This window comes from Symsagittifera roscoffensis, chromosome 4 (assembly GCF_963678635.1).
Source record: "Symsagittifera roscoffensis chromosome 4, txSymRosc1.1, whole genome shotgun sequence".
NCBI classification, from domain to species: Eukaryota; Metazoa; Xenacoelomorpha; order Acoela; family Convolutidae; genus Symsagittifera; species Symsagittifera roscoffensis.
The window spans coordinates 9,573,417-9,588,180 of record NC_087065.1 but is presented as its reverse complement, the minus strand read 5'-3'; the positions used below and the strand labels follow the sequence as shown (position 1 = coordinate 9,588,180).

The 14,764-nt window shown below is 37.2% G+C and overlaps 1 protein-coding gene across 10 annotated transcripts in view; it reads right to left on the bottom strand.

Moving 5' to 3' along the window:
* LOC134844429 (dysferlin-like) overlaps window positions 1–14,764 on the bottom strand; it is a 64,903-nt gene that overhangs the window by 33,525 nt on the left and 16,614 nt on the right. For 9 of the 10 annotated variants that reach the window (XM_063861102.1, XM_063861099.1, XM_063861107.1 and 6 more), the window contains 16 exons: window positions 14,490–14,713; window positions 13,707–13,876; window positions 13,311–13,439; window positions 12,750–12,971; window positions 12,268–12,430; window positions 10,891–11,116; window positions 10,304–10,487; window positions 9,799–9,912; window positions 9,080–9,247; window positions 8,680–8,817; window positions 6,512–6,682; window positions 4,638–4,796; window positions 4,084–4,236; window positions 3,419–3,556; window positions 2,394–2,462; window positions 1,320–1,399 (listed from right to left, as the gene is read on the bottom strand). In XM_063861102.1, the coding sequence (XP_063717172.1) occupies window positions 1,320–1,399; window positions 2,394–2,462; window positions 3,419–3,556; window positions 4,084–4,236; window positions 4,638–4,796; window positions 6,512–6,682; window positions 8,680–8,817; window positions 9,080–9,247; window positions 9,799–9,912; window positions 10,304–10,487; window positions 10,891–11,116; window positions 12,268–12,430; window positions 12,750–12,971; window positions 13,311–13,439; window positions 13,707–13,876; window positions 14,490–14,713 (2,508 nt within the window). Of the gene's footprint in view, window positions 1–1,319; window positions 1,400–2,265; window positions 2,335–2,393; window positions 2,463–3,418; window positions 3,557–4,083; window positions 4,237–4,637; window positions 4,797–6,511; window positions 6,683–8,679; window positions 8,818–9,079; window positions 9,248–9,798; window positions 9,913–10,303; window positions 10,488–10,890; window positions 11,117–12,267; window positions 12,431–12,749; window positions 12,972–13,310; window positions 13,440–13,706; window positions 13,877–14,489; window positions 14,714–14,764 lie in introns of all 10 variants that reach the window. The other variant, XM_063861101.1, reaches the window with a different exon arrangement.

Below are 14,764 nucleotides of genomic sequence, written 5' to 3'. Positions count from 1 at the left end.
TAGCCGCTTAGGCGTGTTATGAAAACGCAGTATATTGCGCATTAGTTATCCCAAATTGGCCAAAATAGCAAATTTCAAACCCAACTTTATGAAAAATGATTACACGTATATTATCTTTATAAATTTGTGCTCAGGGCAACATTGTTTCTCTAAGATGCCTAAAAATTTTGCCAAAAACGCTTAGTTTAATAATGGCAATTGGACTGAATAAAAAACCACCCCAAGCATAAACATTCCGCACTTTCTTCGGAAGTCGGAACAACAACATTACGAGGCCAAACTGTGTATGTTGTGAATTTTAAGCGGATTCCGCAACAAGGACGCTCCCTTTTTCCTGCTTTTGTTCTTTCGTTTTCTTTGGTCGATCCGACAAATTTTAACACGTTTACAAGCTTGTCTCTGGAATCCAGGAACCCAAAATTGTGCGCCTATATAGTGAACAGTTTGGCCTCGTAATGAAGACTGCGCGTATCATTGCAAAACCCTGAATGTTCCGACTGCCTTTTTTTACGAATAGTCTCGGTTTATTCAAATGGCTCTTCCCCCACCCCACCTGCGAATTTTTGCAAGTGAACTTGCTGTTTACATTGTCGGATAAATATATAAATTGACATGCAGACTAATTAGGCCCTGATGATTAGACTTGATCTTCATATTTCACATCGTGTAAAATTTCTCGTGACATCATCAAATTGCTGCTTATGTGAGATGGAGATACTATGAATTTTAGTCTGATGATAATACCAAATTTTAAGTGTTAAATTTTGAGTCGGGTTTGGAATTAATAAAACCAAATAGCTTATTGCCTCAATTCAATTTGGGAGATTTGCTAGCGCGGAGATGATTGGCTACGTGTGAAATGTAAAACGAGCAGTTTAGACTGACGCCTGGCAGTTTACTAGTGGTGTACACACCCGGCTGGGCTAATGCAGATAAAAGAATCGATCCCCGTGGGAGGAAATAGTTTGTGAAATTGTTCCGAATAAAAAACCACCCAGAGCATATATACTCCTCACTTTCTTCGAAAGTCGGATCAAAAAAGACAACTTGCATGAAAACTAGTTGGGGTGTTTTATTAAAACACATTTCGCGCAGAAAGTTAAAATGACCATAACGTTCTGATAACAGTGCAATTCGGGCGTGCCTTGGCAATCAGACGGATTAGTTGCTTCACAGAGCTGACAGACACTCAAAACTGAAAAAAAAAAACATTTTTTTTCTACTTCTTCGGCAACCTTATAGCGATAGCTAAATCGATGAGAAGGGGGTTTTTTGTTCTAGAATTACCTCTTGCCTCGACTGGTAAAATTTCAAATTACCTCTTGTCTCGACTGATGAACCAGTCCCCATCAAACTCCCACCCATCGGGGGGTTGAAATTTGTCCTTGGGCATTTCGATCTGAACAGAATCAACAAATCAAAAAGGTAATCGCAAAAGATTACATTGCGTCATTTTGACATACCACCTTCGAATTGACCTCCATCATTTAACTGCCGGTCTTCAGTTTGTTGGATTTAATTACTTTTAAAAGTTGAGCTACCTTCAGGTATTTTTGATTCATTTGAAATTTTGTTTTCAGAGCCTAGTTTCATTCTTCGAATAAAATATAGAGACCACAAATTTTCATAATTTAGTCGAAGTTGGTGCATGGTAGCATTGTTTTTCAGCTCTGATTTCGTTAGCAATCATGCCATGCATAAGCTCAATGAAATATATTTTAATTTTATGAGAAGCCTTTAACGAGGTGACAACATAAAATGTATGGCCAAAACAGAGTGCCATTAAATGTAAGCCATTAAATTTGCTAAATTAGTCTTTCAACCAATGCATGCGTTTCTCACTAAGCAATTGCAGCTAATTTTCGTAGAAGTTGAAAGAAATTGTGTGGTTTTGTTGTTTCTGTATTTCGTTTTCGCCATTTAGCGCAAATAGTTTTTTCACGATATTATAAAACGAAAATACAAAATGCTGCTAAAAAGCATATATAAAATGAGTAACGACATGATTTTCTACATTCAGCTGGTATGACATCAGTTTTTCTGACACTTGAATGTGACAATGATGAAGCTAACAACTTGAATATAATTTTTTTAAATTACCGTATTGAGTCATAATTTTCTATCTTCTTGTTTGATTTAATTTTAACTTTTTAACAAATTTTAATGCTTAAAAGTATCATCAGGTATAAAGAATAAAACTTAAAAAGCAGTTAGCTGTATCATGGTACCAATTTCAGTCACGTGACGTGTGATTTTTTGCCCTACGTTATGTAGCACGTCGGTGTACTCGGGACTGGCTTTCTTCCAACCGAGCATGCTGCTCTCGAACTGGTACTGAAACGAGACACTAACCCGTCAGTGTGTTATGGAAATAGAAAAGAGAGTGCACTAACCCGACCGTCCTTGGAGCCGAAATTGGGACTGTCTTTCTTCCACATGAGACGATAGTTCTCATATTCATGCTAAAATTTACCCTTATTCAAATGCAACCTTTTTGAGACCCGCCGATTCGCTCCAATGGCATACCAGTTAGCATTTTAAATGGTTCTCAAGGACGAAACAGATTAGAAGTGCTCGTTCAAAAATGAAATTTTTGCTATAAAATTTTGCCATGTGCATAATGTGGGTAATGAGGGGGATCCAAATCTCAATGAAAGAGCGGCTTTTTTCCTTCCCCCACCTGCAAAATTTTCAAAGTACCGCATCTTCCGATTGTTATAAAAAAAATTATCAACGCTCATAGTTTCCGCTTGATATAAAAATTGGTTAGCGGACTCCGTGAAAAACATATATGGTCTTCATCAGGGGCGGATCTAGGATTTTCGCAGGGGGGGGGGGGGGGGGGGTATCAAAAAACGTTCGAAAGTTTTGTCGACTTTTTTTAGTCCGATCAAATTTGTTTTTCGAGCGCTCCCAACTCACTTTAAAAACTGCAGACATATTTTTGAAAAACAGACACTTTTTGGAAAATCTTTTGGCCATTTTTTGGAAACAGGTCAATTTTTGGAAGTTTTTTTTTGGTTTTTGGCGCGCGCTTGCCTTCAAAATTAGTAAATGTTGGCGCCAAAGGCGCTTTTTGAAAAATTTAGGGTTGATGGCTGAAAGTGGATGTCAAAATAATACCGAAGGGGACCTTTTGGTTGGTTAGGGGGTCGAATCCCTGAGGAGGGACGCGTCTGCCAGAAAATCCCTTCCCTCCTCCCCATCCCTCAAAAAAATATTGCCTATCGTTTACCTCAAATTATTTACTCCTTCATTACAACCTTCTTTTGAGTTTTGAATGGATATAATTTTTTAGTTTTCGTCAATTCTCTGAATTGTGTCTTTATTACAAACGCAAATTTTTTTATGTATGAAAAACAGCCAGTGAACATGAACATGAACTTGACCAAGAGTGAGCGAGTGCTAGTTGTCTTACAGTCTCAGCGACAGTGGTCAGAGTGGCTTCTGTCGCTGACTTGGAGAATGCACCTTCGTCCACTTGCAGTCCAAACCATAACTTCAGTCTCAGCTGACAGGGGGCACGGCACTCTTTCTGCTGCTTCTTACCAGGGTACTACGCACACATAACACAACATTAGTATATCATATTAATATATCATATTATACCACTACGTTTCGCAAGCTCACTAGTGTATTTTAAAGTGAACAACATGCAAAATTACAATCACGCAATTTGTTCACAATCACTCTGAACAATCAGAGACATCTGAGAACTGATCTGTAGTGATCCAATGGTGATCTCCACGGCAGTACTAAATTCACATAAGTGTCATTCATAGTAAACTATATTTTCTGTTTGAAAAAAAAATTATTATGGTTAGCTGTCCTCAAATGCAATTTTTAACACATTCAGTACAACTAGGGAGTCTTTTTTTGGCCACCCTGCCGGAACAATAACGAAGAAACATTTCATGCGGTAGGTCTAAATTAGTGGCACAACAGCCATTTTCCTCTAAGATTTGAAAAACCTGGAAGTTGGTTGTTTCCCCGTAGATTAAGTTAGTAATCTAGAATTAGTTAGTTTTTTGTTTCCTCGTGGATTTAGTTAGCTTTTTGACGTAATTGATGCAAAAGGCGTACCTTGAGGATGAGGTTCTGTGGTAGCATGCAGTATCTGCCCACGAACTCCTCTGCCTTGTTGTAATACACCTCCTGCACGGGTATTCTGATGTAAGCTATCCTCTTGGTGTCCTCCATCAACCACACGATGATGTCCGGGATACTGATCTGCGTCTAAAAAAAAGTTACACGAATAAATAAACGAACAGAATGTCGGGGTATCATTATACGATAACAACCGCTATTTTGATATGACTGCTCCTTCTATTATTGTTCCCATCTCTCTCGAAAGGATTACGAGTTAAATCAAGCACTCGTAGATAAACTAGCGTAATATTATATTAAACCCTTTTCAGTCGTGATTTAAATTCAAAAAATAATCAGAAACTTTGTCTCAGTATTAAAAAAAACGGTTCTAATTTTTGCTATGCTGCACTTCATTTCAAACAAAAAACTGTTCAAAAAACAGAAAATTGTTCAACAGCAAAAAACTGTTCTGATTTCTCTGAAAAAAACTACCAAAAATCTGTTCATTTGATGCGCAATTCATTTGTACGCATCCGATCAAATCTTACCTCCAGACAGAGTCTGTTCATCATGTCCATGAACTCCTGGAGCAGGTCCACTACAGCAGTGACCTCAGTGGCACTCTCGTACTCGTGCTGTGCCCTCGCCACCATACTCGTCAGCTGACTCACTCGGAACTTGTTCAGATTCTTGTCCAAAGTGTTGCCCTACAAACACCCACAAAACAGTCCAGTAAATACTGCAATTGTATTTCAAAATAAAATATTAAGTAATCAATTTTTTACCGAGTAATTTACAAAGTTCTGAAAAGTATCTTTAAAAGGAAGTAAGACATTCTTTTTCAAACCTATGTGCAACAAGGAATTAAAAACTTAAATCAGCTACCTAGTCATTTTTTTCGGAAATCGTAATCATTTTACCAGAATTCTTCAAATGATGGTTGTTTTGATCATCAATAAATGGAACTATGGTGTAGGGCGCTTTCAGCTAATTTCAAAAAATGTATCAGGTAAAAGCGAGCCCTTTTAGACGTGAATCCGAATCTAAAAAAAAAATATTGTCTTCGCGATAAGCAAGGGTATTGCAATTGGTACTAGACTTTTCTTCCCCGTAAATAATTTGACACAGGATGATTGAAATTTGGTCATCCTCATCTGCATCTCCATATCTACACAAGTTGCAATTGCTTGCCGGATACTTTAGATCTATAATTTTTTTGATAGACTTTTTGACTACTTTTTTTCTTTTTTCTTTGTTTTCCTGATGGTAAAAATAGTTCATGGTTTTCAAATTTTTATAGGCGCAAAAACTTTCTTTAAGAAATAAAAATGCTTTTAAATTTTCTGCTACATTTATACATTTACATATAGTTTTTAATTTGACTCAAAAGTAGGACCTAGATCCAGGACCAGTAAATGGTTATTTCTGGTTGAAATTTTCGAATAACAAAACAACTTTCCGTAAAGTTTGATTTTCTTTAGTGGCGTTTTTTCTAATGTTGTATTTTGTATTGTGACCCATCTCGTACAGTAGGGTATAACATTCATATTTGATAAGTTTTTATGCTTTGGGTTATTTTAATGGGGTTTCCGAGTTTTTAACGTTTTCTGCAGTTCTTCTTCGCAGCAATTAGTTGTAATCTTTGTTTTCATTTCTTTGAAGTTTTGTTTTTCATTTTTTTTCATTCAAATCTTTTACTATAGCAAACCTCGGATAGGGCCTTTTTATACCCGATTGTTACTGTTGGATATGCAGGTTGTTTGATTGCAAGACTGAAATGAACCAATTTGAGTACATTTAGTATTTTTCGTATCTCAATTTTTTGACCGAATTGTTTTTTTATCCTTTCATCTATTGGTTATCAGAAAGAAATGGATGGAGTCAAATTCAAATCCTTCTTTTTTCAGGTAACTGACCTCTACAACAAATGCAAAAAAATGTTTCTTGATTTTTTAGCCTACCATTTCTTCAACAAAATTTATTACGTTTTTTCGTTTTTCGTTTGAGGAACATTTTGTTCTGATTTTTGGCGCTATTTTGCGTATTGCCAGTGAAGGGAAGCTCAGTTTTGTCTCTGTGAAAACACTTTTGCTCAGTCTCAAAAAAAACTGGTTTTCACACAAAAATTTGACCTATACTTACGCTCTCACTCCAAACCTGACTTCGGAAGACGTGAGTCTATTTGAAAAAATTTAAGCTTTTCGTCAAAAACGTTTTTGAAAAAGTCATTTATTTTTTTTCATCAATTAGTGTGGTTGGAACATTCTGTGCTACATAAACAGCAACCGGCTACACTTCTGTTCGTTCCAATTTTCTGCAAATTTAAAAACTTAATTACTCAATTTAAACTTCATTTTGGGGGACGGCCTCAAAAGTCATTTCACTAGGAACAACTCAATCATCCCTTCCGTGCTCAATTTACCTGCGCACTCATGCTTTCGATGGTAGCAATGACTCTCGGTAGGTTGTTCTTCAGGTGGTCCAACACTCTGATGGCCACCAGGGCAACTTCATGCAGATGTGTCTGATGATCCTCCTCATTCATCAACTGGTGCTCCTCGTGGGTCCGTCTCAGAGTTGTCAACTGCTCACCCTGTTGTCAACAAAATATCAAAGATAACATATAGTGACATACTTACATTGACAAACAGTTTTCCTTTGGTTTCAAAATTTCAACTGATCATATGCGGGCATTACAAACAATCATTCAAAACATCGAAAAAAAATTGAGCCATATAACAAAAACAAGACTGCTCGTATCAGGGCAAAGCCCCGAATTTTCCGACTGCCCATTAACTGGTCTCGAATAGTTTTTGGAAAATGAATCATAGACAAACTATGAATTTTAGGCTGATAAAATCAAGTTTTGAGTGTTAAAGTTTGAGTCGTGTATGGAATTAATAAGACCAAATAGCTTGCCTAAACACAATTTGAAAAGATTTAAAGAACGGCAGAATTCTCCCGCATTAATTACGCTCGTTACACTTCAAGCATCAAATTATAAAACAAACAGTTTTGCTAGCCATGTGTCAGGTTAATTTTGTGGTGTGCGACCTCAGCGGGACCCAAGCAGATCAAGCATCAATCTCCTAAGAGAAAAAAAATTGGAAAACTCATTTGAATAAAAACAACACCCTGGGCACATTTATTCCTCATTTTTTTTTCGAAAGTCGGAACATCAATACTGCTGGTATATCAGGGCGACCCTGATTGTTCGGACTGCCCCTTAACTGTCTCGTTTAGCCCCTAAACTGGTCTCGAATAGGTTTTGCTGACTAATATTGAATGTAAAGGGAGTGCTAAAATGTGAGACGAATTCAAATGACCGATTAGCTGGCCTGCAATTATGATTGCGTATAAATTTCCACGCAAGATCAATTCGCGTATTGAAATTTCGACTGCCCGCATCAGGGCGAAGCGTTGAATGCTCTTACTATCTTTCAAGGTCTATGCAGTGGTGTTCGTTTTTTTGAAATTGATGTAACTTTCAAAAAATAATGAAAAAATTTCAAGCACATTTTATGTTAAGTTCAAAGTGATATATTTCGCATATATCAAGCAAAGTTTTCAATAGACCAAAGAGCATGCTTCATACCAATTTGGAACAAATTTTACGACGAACAAGACTAATCAAATATTAGGAAAAGCCATGAATTTTGCGACTGCCCCTTGATCAATAGAATAGACTTTGGGGAAAAATATTGAAAAAGTATAATTTGTGGACAATAGTAACGATGATCAATTTTAAAAAATGGAGTCGTGTGAAATTGTTACCACCAATAAGCTAGCCTCAAATCAATTTGGAAAGATTTTGTTGTGCGGGATAATTCGCCTAGCAAAAATTATTAGCGTTACGCTTTCAGCATTATGAATAAATTATCAAAACGCGCATAATTTAGTCCAGAGCATGGTCAAAGCTCCCAAAAATTTGCAAGAAAAGATTGAAGGTAAAAACATTTTTATGTTTGATTTCAACGAATCGATATCTTCAATGGGGTATAAAAAGTATTTGTTAAAAACTATTATTTGATCGGTGAAAATTGCCCAAAAAAAATTACCCCAAGCACAAATATTCCGTTTTCTTCGAAAGTCGAAATAAATAAATCATCGCATACGAGTTTTAATAGCACGAAGTATATTGCGCGTTTATTGTCACACATTGGCCCAGCCTGCTACTTTTAAACCCAACAACCTAATGAAAAATAATCACAGGTAAACTATCTTTTGAAATTTGAGGTAAGGGCAATAGTTCCTTTCGAATGCTAATTTAAAAATTTTATCAAAAATTGCTGGTTAAAAAGTCAAAACATGTCTCGATAAAAAACACCCCCAGTACAAATATTTCGTAACCCCTTCGAAAGTCGGAACAATAAACGAGCAGATCTGCCAACCTGATTTTATTTTAGCGTTCGCAGACGCGCTTGGCAATCTAAAGACTTCTGGATCAATGCTCATTAGCTGTTTTAATTTGTCAAATTGGTCTGATTATAAAAAAAACAAGCATAATTTTTTTGAATATAGGAACAAAAAGACACTAAAAGATCACAATTTTTCATGCAACCTAAACTCTGATATTGTATTGCAACTCACGACAGTGTCTCTTGTCTTCTCCAGCATGTTGAGTATGGCCAGTCGGAAGGAGATGTCTTCGAAGTCACAGTCCACACTCACTATGGGCTTGTTCTCCCCAAATGGCACATAGCTGTAGAACTGCCCATCGAACACACTCTACAATAAAGAGTAGCATACGCTAATTCATTGTCCTAATCGCAGAATCTGTTTCACGTCATTTTTGGCCAGCAAAAACATGATATAGTAACTTTTATAAATTTACAAATTTTCAAAACATTTATTACACGTAAAATGCCGTGTGAACAATTTGTTAACAGATTTTTTTTTGTAATTTTACGTGGAGGTGGGAAACTGGAAAAGAGCTTATCACCCAAAAAAAAACAAAGTCCGGACGCATAAAAGGACGCCTCCGTTTTACCTGGCAGCTGCTGGTGGTGCTGGGCATGGGAGACGAGTCGGGATCCATGGAGTTGCCGAAGTTGCCGACAGACACCTCGAAGTGTATGGCCTCGTCAAGGTCATTCATGATGAGATTGGCCTCCTCGAACATGGCGAATAGACGCCACTTCCTCGTCTTCAGAAACTTCTATAGCAATCATAATGAGATTTGCAATCCATATATTTCATAATGAGATTTGATAATCAGAGCGGTACGTTAAAAAAGTCGAAAGTATAACCTGCTCCTTATTTGTTTTAAATCAACAGCCCACCCGCTACCTACTGAGACAATTCAATTTGGGAATCTTTTATTTTGAAATTAAGATCCTAAACAAAGAAGCAGAGTTTTCCCACTTGCTCGTTTTCAGAACTGCACAGAAATTTGGTGGTTAGAGGTTTGTGTATGGTTACAACCAGAGCGAGCTATGTTTTTAAAGATTTTTAATGATAATTCTTTAGAACTGTCTTAAGAAACTGCAGCCCAAAAAATCTGCCTAGAAAACTTGTTAATGAAGTTATAGATGTGAATAAGTCCGGAATATGGAATATTTTTTGAAGAAAAAATTAACGAAGGTCCGTTTGACTATTGAGAAGCCGAAATGGGTAATGGAATGGTTTCAAATTGAGACATGTATCTTGAAAATCATAGTGCAAATAAACAGAAAAGCAACAGTTTTGAGAATTGTTGAAAGTACTTACTCCGAGTGCCAGAATGCTTTCTTCTGGGATTGGCATCACTGCAGCTTCGGGCTTTTTGTCCAGAATAGCCCCCATCTCAAGCATGAAGCGACCTCTGTATGCACAACCCTCGCCCTGGAAATCACAAACCCATGGTAAAAGGAAGGTGCTTAGACGTGACTTTTATTGTTATGCTGAGATCATTCAATTTCATATAGTTAAGTTTTGAACACTCTAAACTACGATCAATCATCTAAACACTCTAGAGCAATCATATACTATCGTGCTTTAATCAAAAAAACTTAATCAAAAAAGTGTTTAGTAGCTTGTAATACAATTGAAATAAACTTGCGTGACAATCTTCATACTTGATTTTTTTTTAAATCGAAAAAGTTTCAAAATTTTATTAGCTAGTTTCAGAGATATTGATAGTCTGATATATTTAACTTTTCCCAATTTATCTATCGTGAATAATTTGATTTATTAAATAAAAAAGAATGACATGTTTTCATATATCCTTTTTTACCTTTCCGACGTTGAGGCTTTCGTTCTCGCCTCCAGTGGCCTCTTTGCCCTCCTCCCTCGGAGCCCCGTAGAAGTTGAGCCAGCAGGGTCCGAACGTCGGCAGGAACCCCTGCTCGCCCGTCACGCTGATCGCATCCAGAAGCACCTCACACATCGCAATCGGATCATCGCCACTCATTTGGTCCCTGGACAAAAAAAAACAGAAGACTCAATTGAAAGCACAGCATTGAAATTCAATGGGTAAATATCTAAGACTTCAAAAAATTGCTACTCCTTTTAAATGAATCGAAAATATATTCGAGTTTTTTTATATTCCTAACCCTCCCCCCGTAACTTGCTACCCTTTAGCAGAAAAACGAAATCTTGTTGCCACAACTTCCAGATTTTTGTAATGAAACATTTCATTTTTACTGAGATATAAATTTTACTTCTCTATATAATCGAGCTCAACAGCATATGCTTTTCATTTTTTGTCGAAAATGTACTCAATAAGCGATAATAAACACCCAAAAATATATTCTCAAGCTAGCCTTGTCTAGAAATGTGTCGAAAACCATAAATTTTGAGGAAATGTCACAAAAGTCTCACCAATCTCTGAGGTCTAGCTTGAGTTTCTTGCACATGGAGGGGAAGTTGAACTTGAGCTGGAGTTGTTCGTTGAATATGGGCTCATTGCTCGTGTACTTGACACTACTCTTCACTCTCTTGCCGGCAAACTTGGCGATGATGAAGGGGTCCACCTGTTTCTTCATGTCCTCCTCCTTGTCTCCCCCGGAGAAGAAGGACTTGATGGCCGTGAAGGAACCAGTGTCCACTGGAACAAAACAAAAACCACCTTAGAAAAGCAACAACAAAAATTCGAAACTACACAATAGTCGAAAAAAAATTAGAACCAGAATTGAGAAACAAGACAGATTAAATCGTTCAGAAACAAGAGCGGAGAACAGAAAAATAAGACCAACTAGTAGTTTGGGTTTAACTCAGGGCTAGCAAATCGTCTTTTGCTGGCCAGCATAACGACTAGTTTCTAGGAAAACATAAGGAATATTAATTAAGCAACCATATTAATTAAGTGAGTTGTATACAGTGCTGATTTAAATTAACCGGACATACGCGTTAAATTTGAAATTTAAAACGCGTTTTTCTCAAATTGGGTTGAGTTTAGTGAAAATTTATGAAGACAAAACTTGCTTAGAATGTTAACAGAATTAACACGGTGTAATTTGTTTTGCAAAATTCGGGTCCGAAATTTTACCCCAAAAATGGGTCATTTTGGCTTTTCTTAGTTAATCAAAAATTACGCCAAAAATACCCAGTCGATCACAGACATAATTATATCAAAGCGAGCCCCTTACGTAGCCCAACAAACTTTAAGAAGGGTATAATCTCCAAAATGTTGTAAAAGTTAGTTTAATTTTGTTTGATAGACAATAAAGGTCATTTTTACTATATAAAATACCAACTTTTTATTTAAAACAGTTTTTAAACAAAATGCAATTTTTTTTTGGAGAAAATACCCTTCTTAAAGTTTGTTGAGCTACTTAAGGGGCTCACTTTGATATAATTATGTCTGTGATCGACTGGGTATTTTTGGCGTAATTTTTGATTAACTAAGAAAAGCCAAAATAACCCATTTTTGGGGTAAAATTTATGACCCGAAATTTGCAAAACAAATTACACCATATTAATTCTGCTAAAATTCTAAGCAAGTTTTGTCTTCGTAAGTTTTCACCTAAACTCAACCCAATTTGAGAAAAATGCGTTTTAAATTTCAAGTTTAATGCGTTTTGTCCGGTTAATTTAAATCAGCGCTGTACATGAGTCACAAAGCATAAAAATTCGGCTGCACGAGCAGTTTCACCGCACGATATAATTTTAAAAAATAATATACAAGCAGCAAAGCAAGTTCAAAGGCCAGAAAATCTAAGAGCAGTTAAATCAAATACTGAATGACTGTCTACGTACTTTGAGGCACATCTTCTCCGTGGAACAGTCTAATCCAGAAGGTTGCGGGTCTGAGCTGGACTCCTGCTGGTCTCAGCAAATTGGACTCCACGTCGTCGTCTCCCTCCTCCAATTGGTTGTCCGGAGGAGCTTCATCTCCAGCTCCCAACACCATCGCGGATACCTGGTAGAGGGACGCATTTTGACTTTTTCAAATTGAAACCAGCAAACTAATTATAGCCAAGGGTTTTTTATAACAATCCGAAGGCACTATAATAAAACTATCGTTTTAAATATTTTTTTTATCAGATTGTCCGTTCAGAACAATGATAGCGAATGAGACGCGATATATAAATTATAGAGCTACATAGCAAAGAGTACTCTAATATTTTTGAGTAAATTATAGAGTACAAGATTCAAGGTCAAGAGTACGTGACTCAAGGTCAAGAGTAAATTATAGAGTACTCTAATATTTTTGCAGAGTACCCATGGTTTCGACAGACCTTGAGGTATCCCATAAGTTCTCCTGAGTCGCTGTTGGGATCTGTGAGCATGAGCCACTTGCTTTGTACACTATGTCTGTCCTCGTCCCATACTGTGCCTACGTCTATCTTGAATGAACCAATCAGAGCGTCGCTTCTCAGTCTCTGTGAGGTGCACACTTGGAATTCGATCACTTCGTCGAACAGCTCAACTGGGATCATGTTGAAGTTGAAGAAGAATATCTAAACATTAAATTGAATTGAAGCCATGGAAAAAAACCAGAAAGATTTCGAATTTCTCATCTTTTCGAGATGCCTCATCTTGTGCTTATTAGCCGGATGTTTAAACGAGGGGTTATTTTGGTTTCCACATTCAGGACAAAAAAAATCAAAAACTCAGTACTTGGGTTGTCATTATTTTCACATGGACCCAAAATCATTCATTATAATTATCAATAAAAATTGATAATTCTGAGAAGTTTTGCTTTCAAATGTTTCTAATTACAAGTGAATGGACTCTCAAAAACAGCATTCAGAGAGTGATTCGAAAAATTACATAATAGAAGAGTATCCTTTTCTCACCTCTCCCCAGAAGGGACTGTCGGATGACTTGACCTTTGAAGACTTAGTCTGGCTGCCGATCTTCATCTTCACCACTGGCTTCAGACCCCCTCCCTTCAACTGTCTAGCCTCCCAGATCTTGATCCTCACCTGGAAAACAACAAAAATTTATTATAACTTAATACATCTATATTTTTTTTAACTTAACTTAACCTAACAAATGTTCACAAAACTGAAACTTGGTATGGCCAAAATTGATTCGCCACAACGAAATGTACATCAAGTGGAGTGTTTAAACACATGAATGTGTATGTCAAATCGAAACATCCAACTAATGTTTAGCTATAAATTTATTTTTCACTGTGGATGAATGGTTTTTCAGCGGCTAGCTGTGACGGTAAGGATTAATTAGAGTACCTGGTAGTCGATTGCTTTCTTGGGCAATGTGCCTCTCAGGGACTCCTTGGTCTTGACAGTCCTCGGAGGACCCTCGTCTGGCATGGCCCCAGCATCCCCACTGGCTGCATCCACTACCGCCACCGGCTCCTCAAAATCACCAGCCACTCCCGCTTCTTCCGCTGCTTCGGCTAAAACAATGGATTGTACTTAGATGACAGTAGAAGAAGGGTTAATTCGACGTCTAGACGAACAAAAACATTACTACTAACAACAAACTTTCATCCCTTTTGACAAATACCAGGAAAGGGGGTTGGATAAGAGACTCGAAAATTCATTATGATGATATTTTCAAATCTTTTAATAATAGCCCTTGGCTCTTTCCCAGTTTACCCCCTTTCAAAGTACCGAGTTTTATGTTTGTTTTAAGTGTTATTACGGCTAAATGCGTGATGTTACGCTGTAAAGTATGAAGAACAAATCTGTTCACAGTTGTCGATTTGTTCACCACGCCAACTTTCATAGCATTATGACAACGTTAAATAAGCTTTTCAAAATTAAATTTGAAAGGGGGGGAACTGGAAAAGAGCCTAGCCCTTAGAATAAATTCTCTTTCTGGGATAGGGCGGCAACCTCATTACAAACTCCCAAAAATTTTCATATCTACCGTTTCCATAAGACCAAATGAAGAAAGCAGGCCTACTTTTATAATACAGTTTAAGAGTGCATCAAAATTTCTCCGTTATTTCTCAAAATCTTTTTTTTTTCAAATTAAAATAGGAAATTGAATGTTACAAAACATACCATCTGCTTGTCCTTCACCGCCATCAGCGCCCGCTGCTCCCCCAGCAGATGCTCCGCCTCCCCCACCACCGCCACTTTTTTTCTTAGCCCCCGAATAGGCTAGATTGAGGAAGAGAAAGGAGTTGTCTAGCTTCTTGTTGCTCGCATCCATCAGGGCTTGTTTGATCTCCACATTCGGGTTGGACAGACAGTCTTTCAAAGAGATCTTGCACTGGGCCATCGTCCTATAAAACAATCATTTCACGGTTTTATCATTACAATTCTTTTTTTAAATT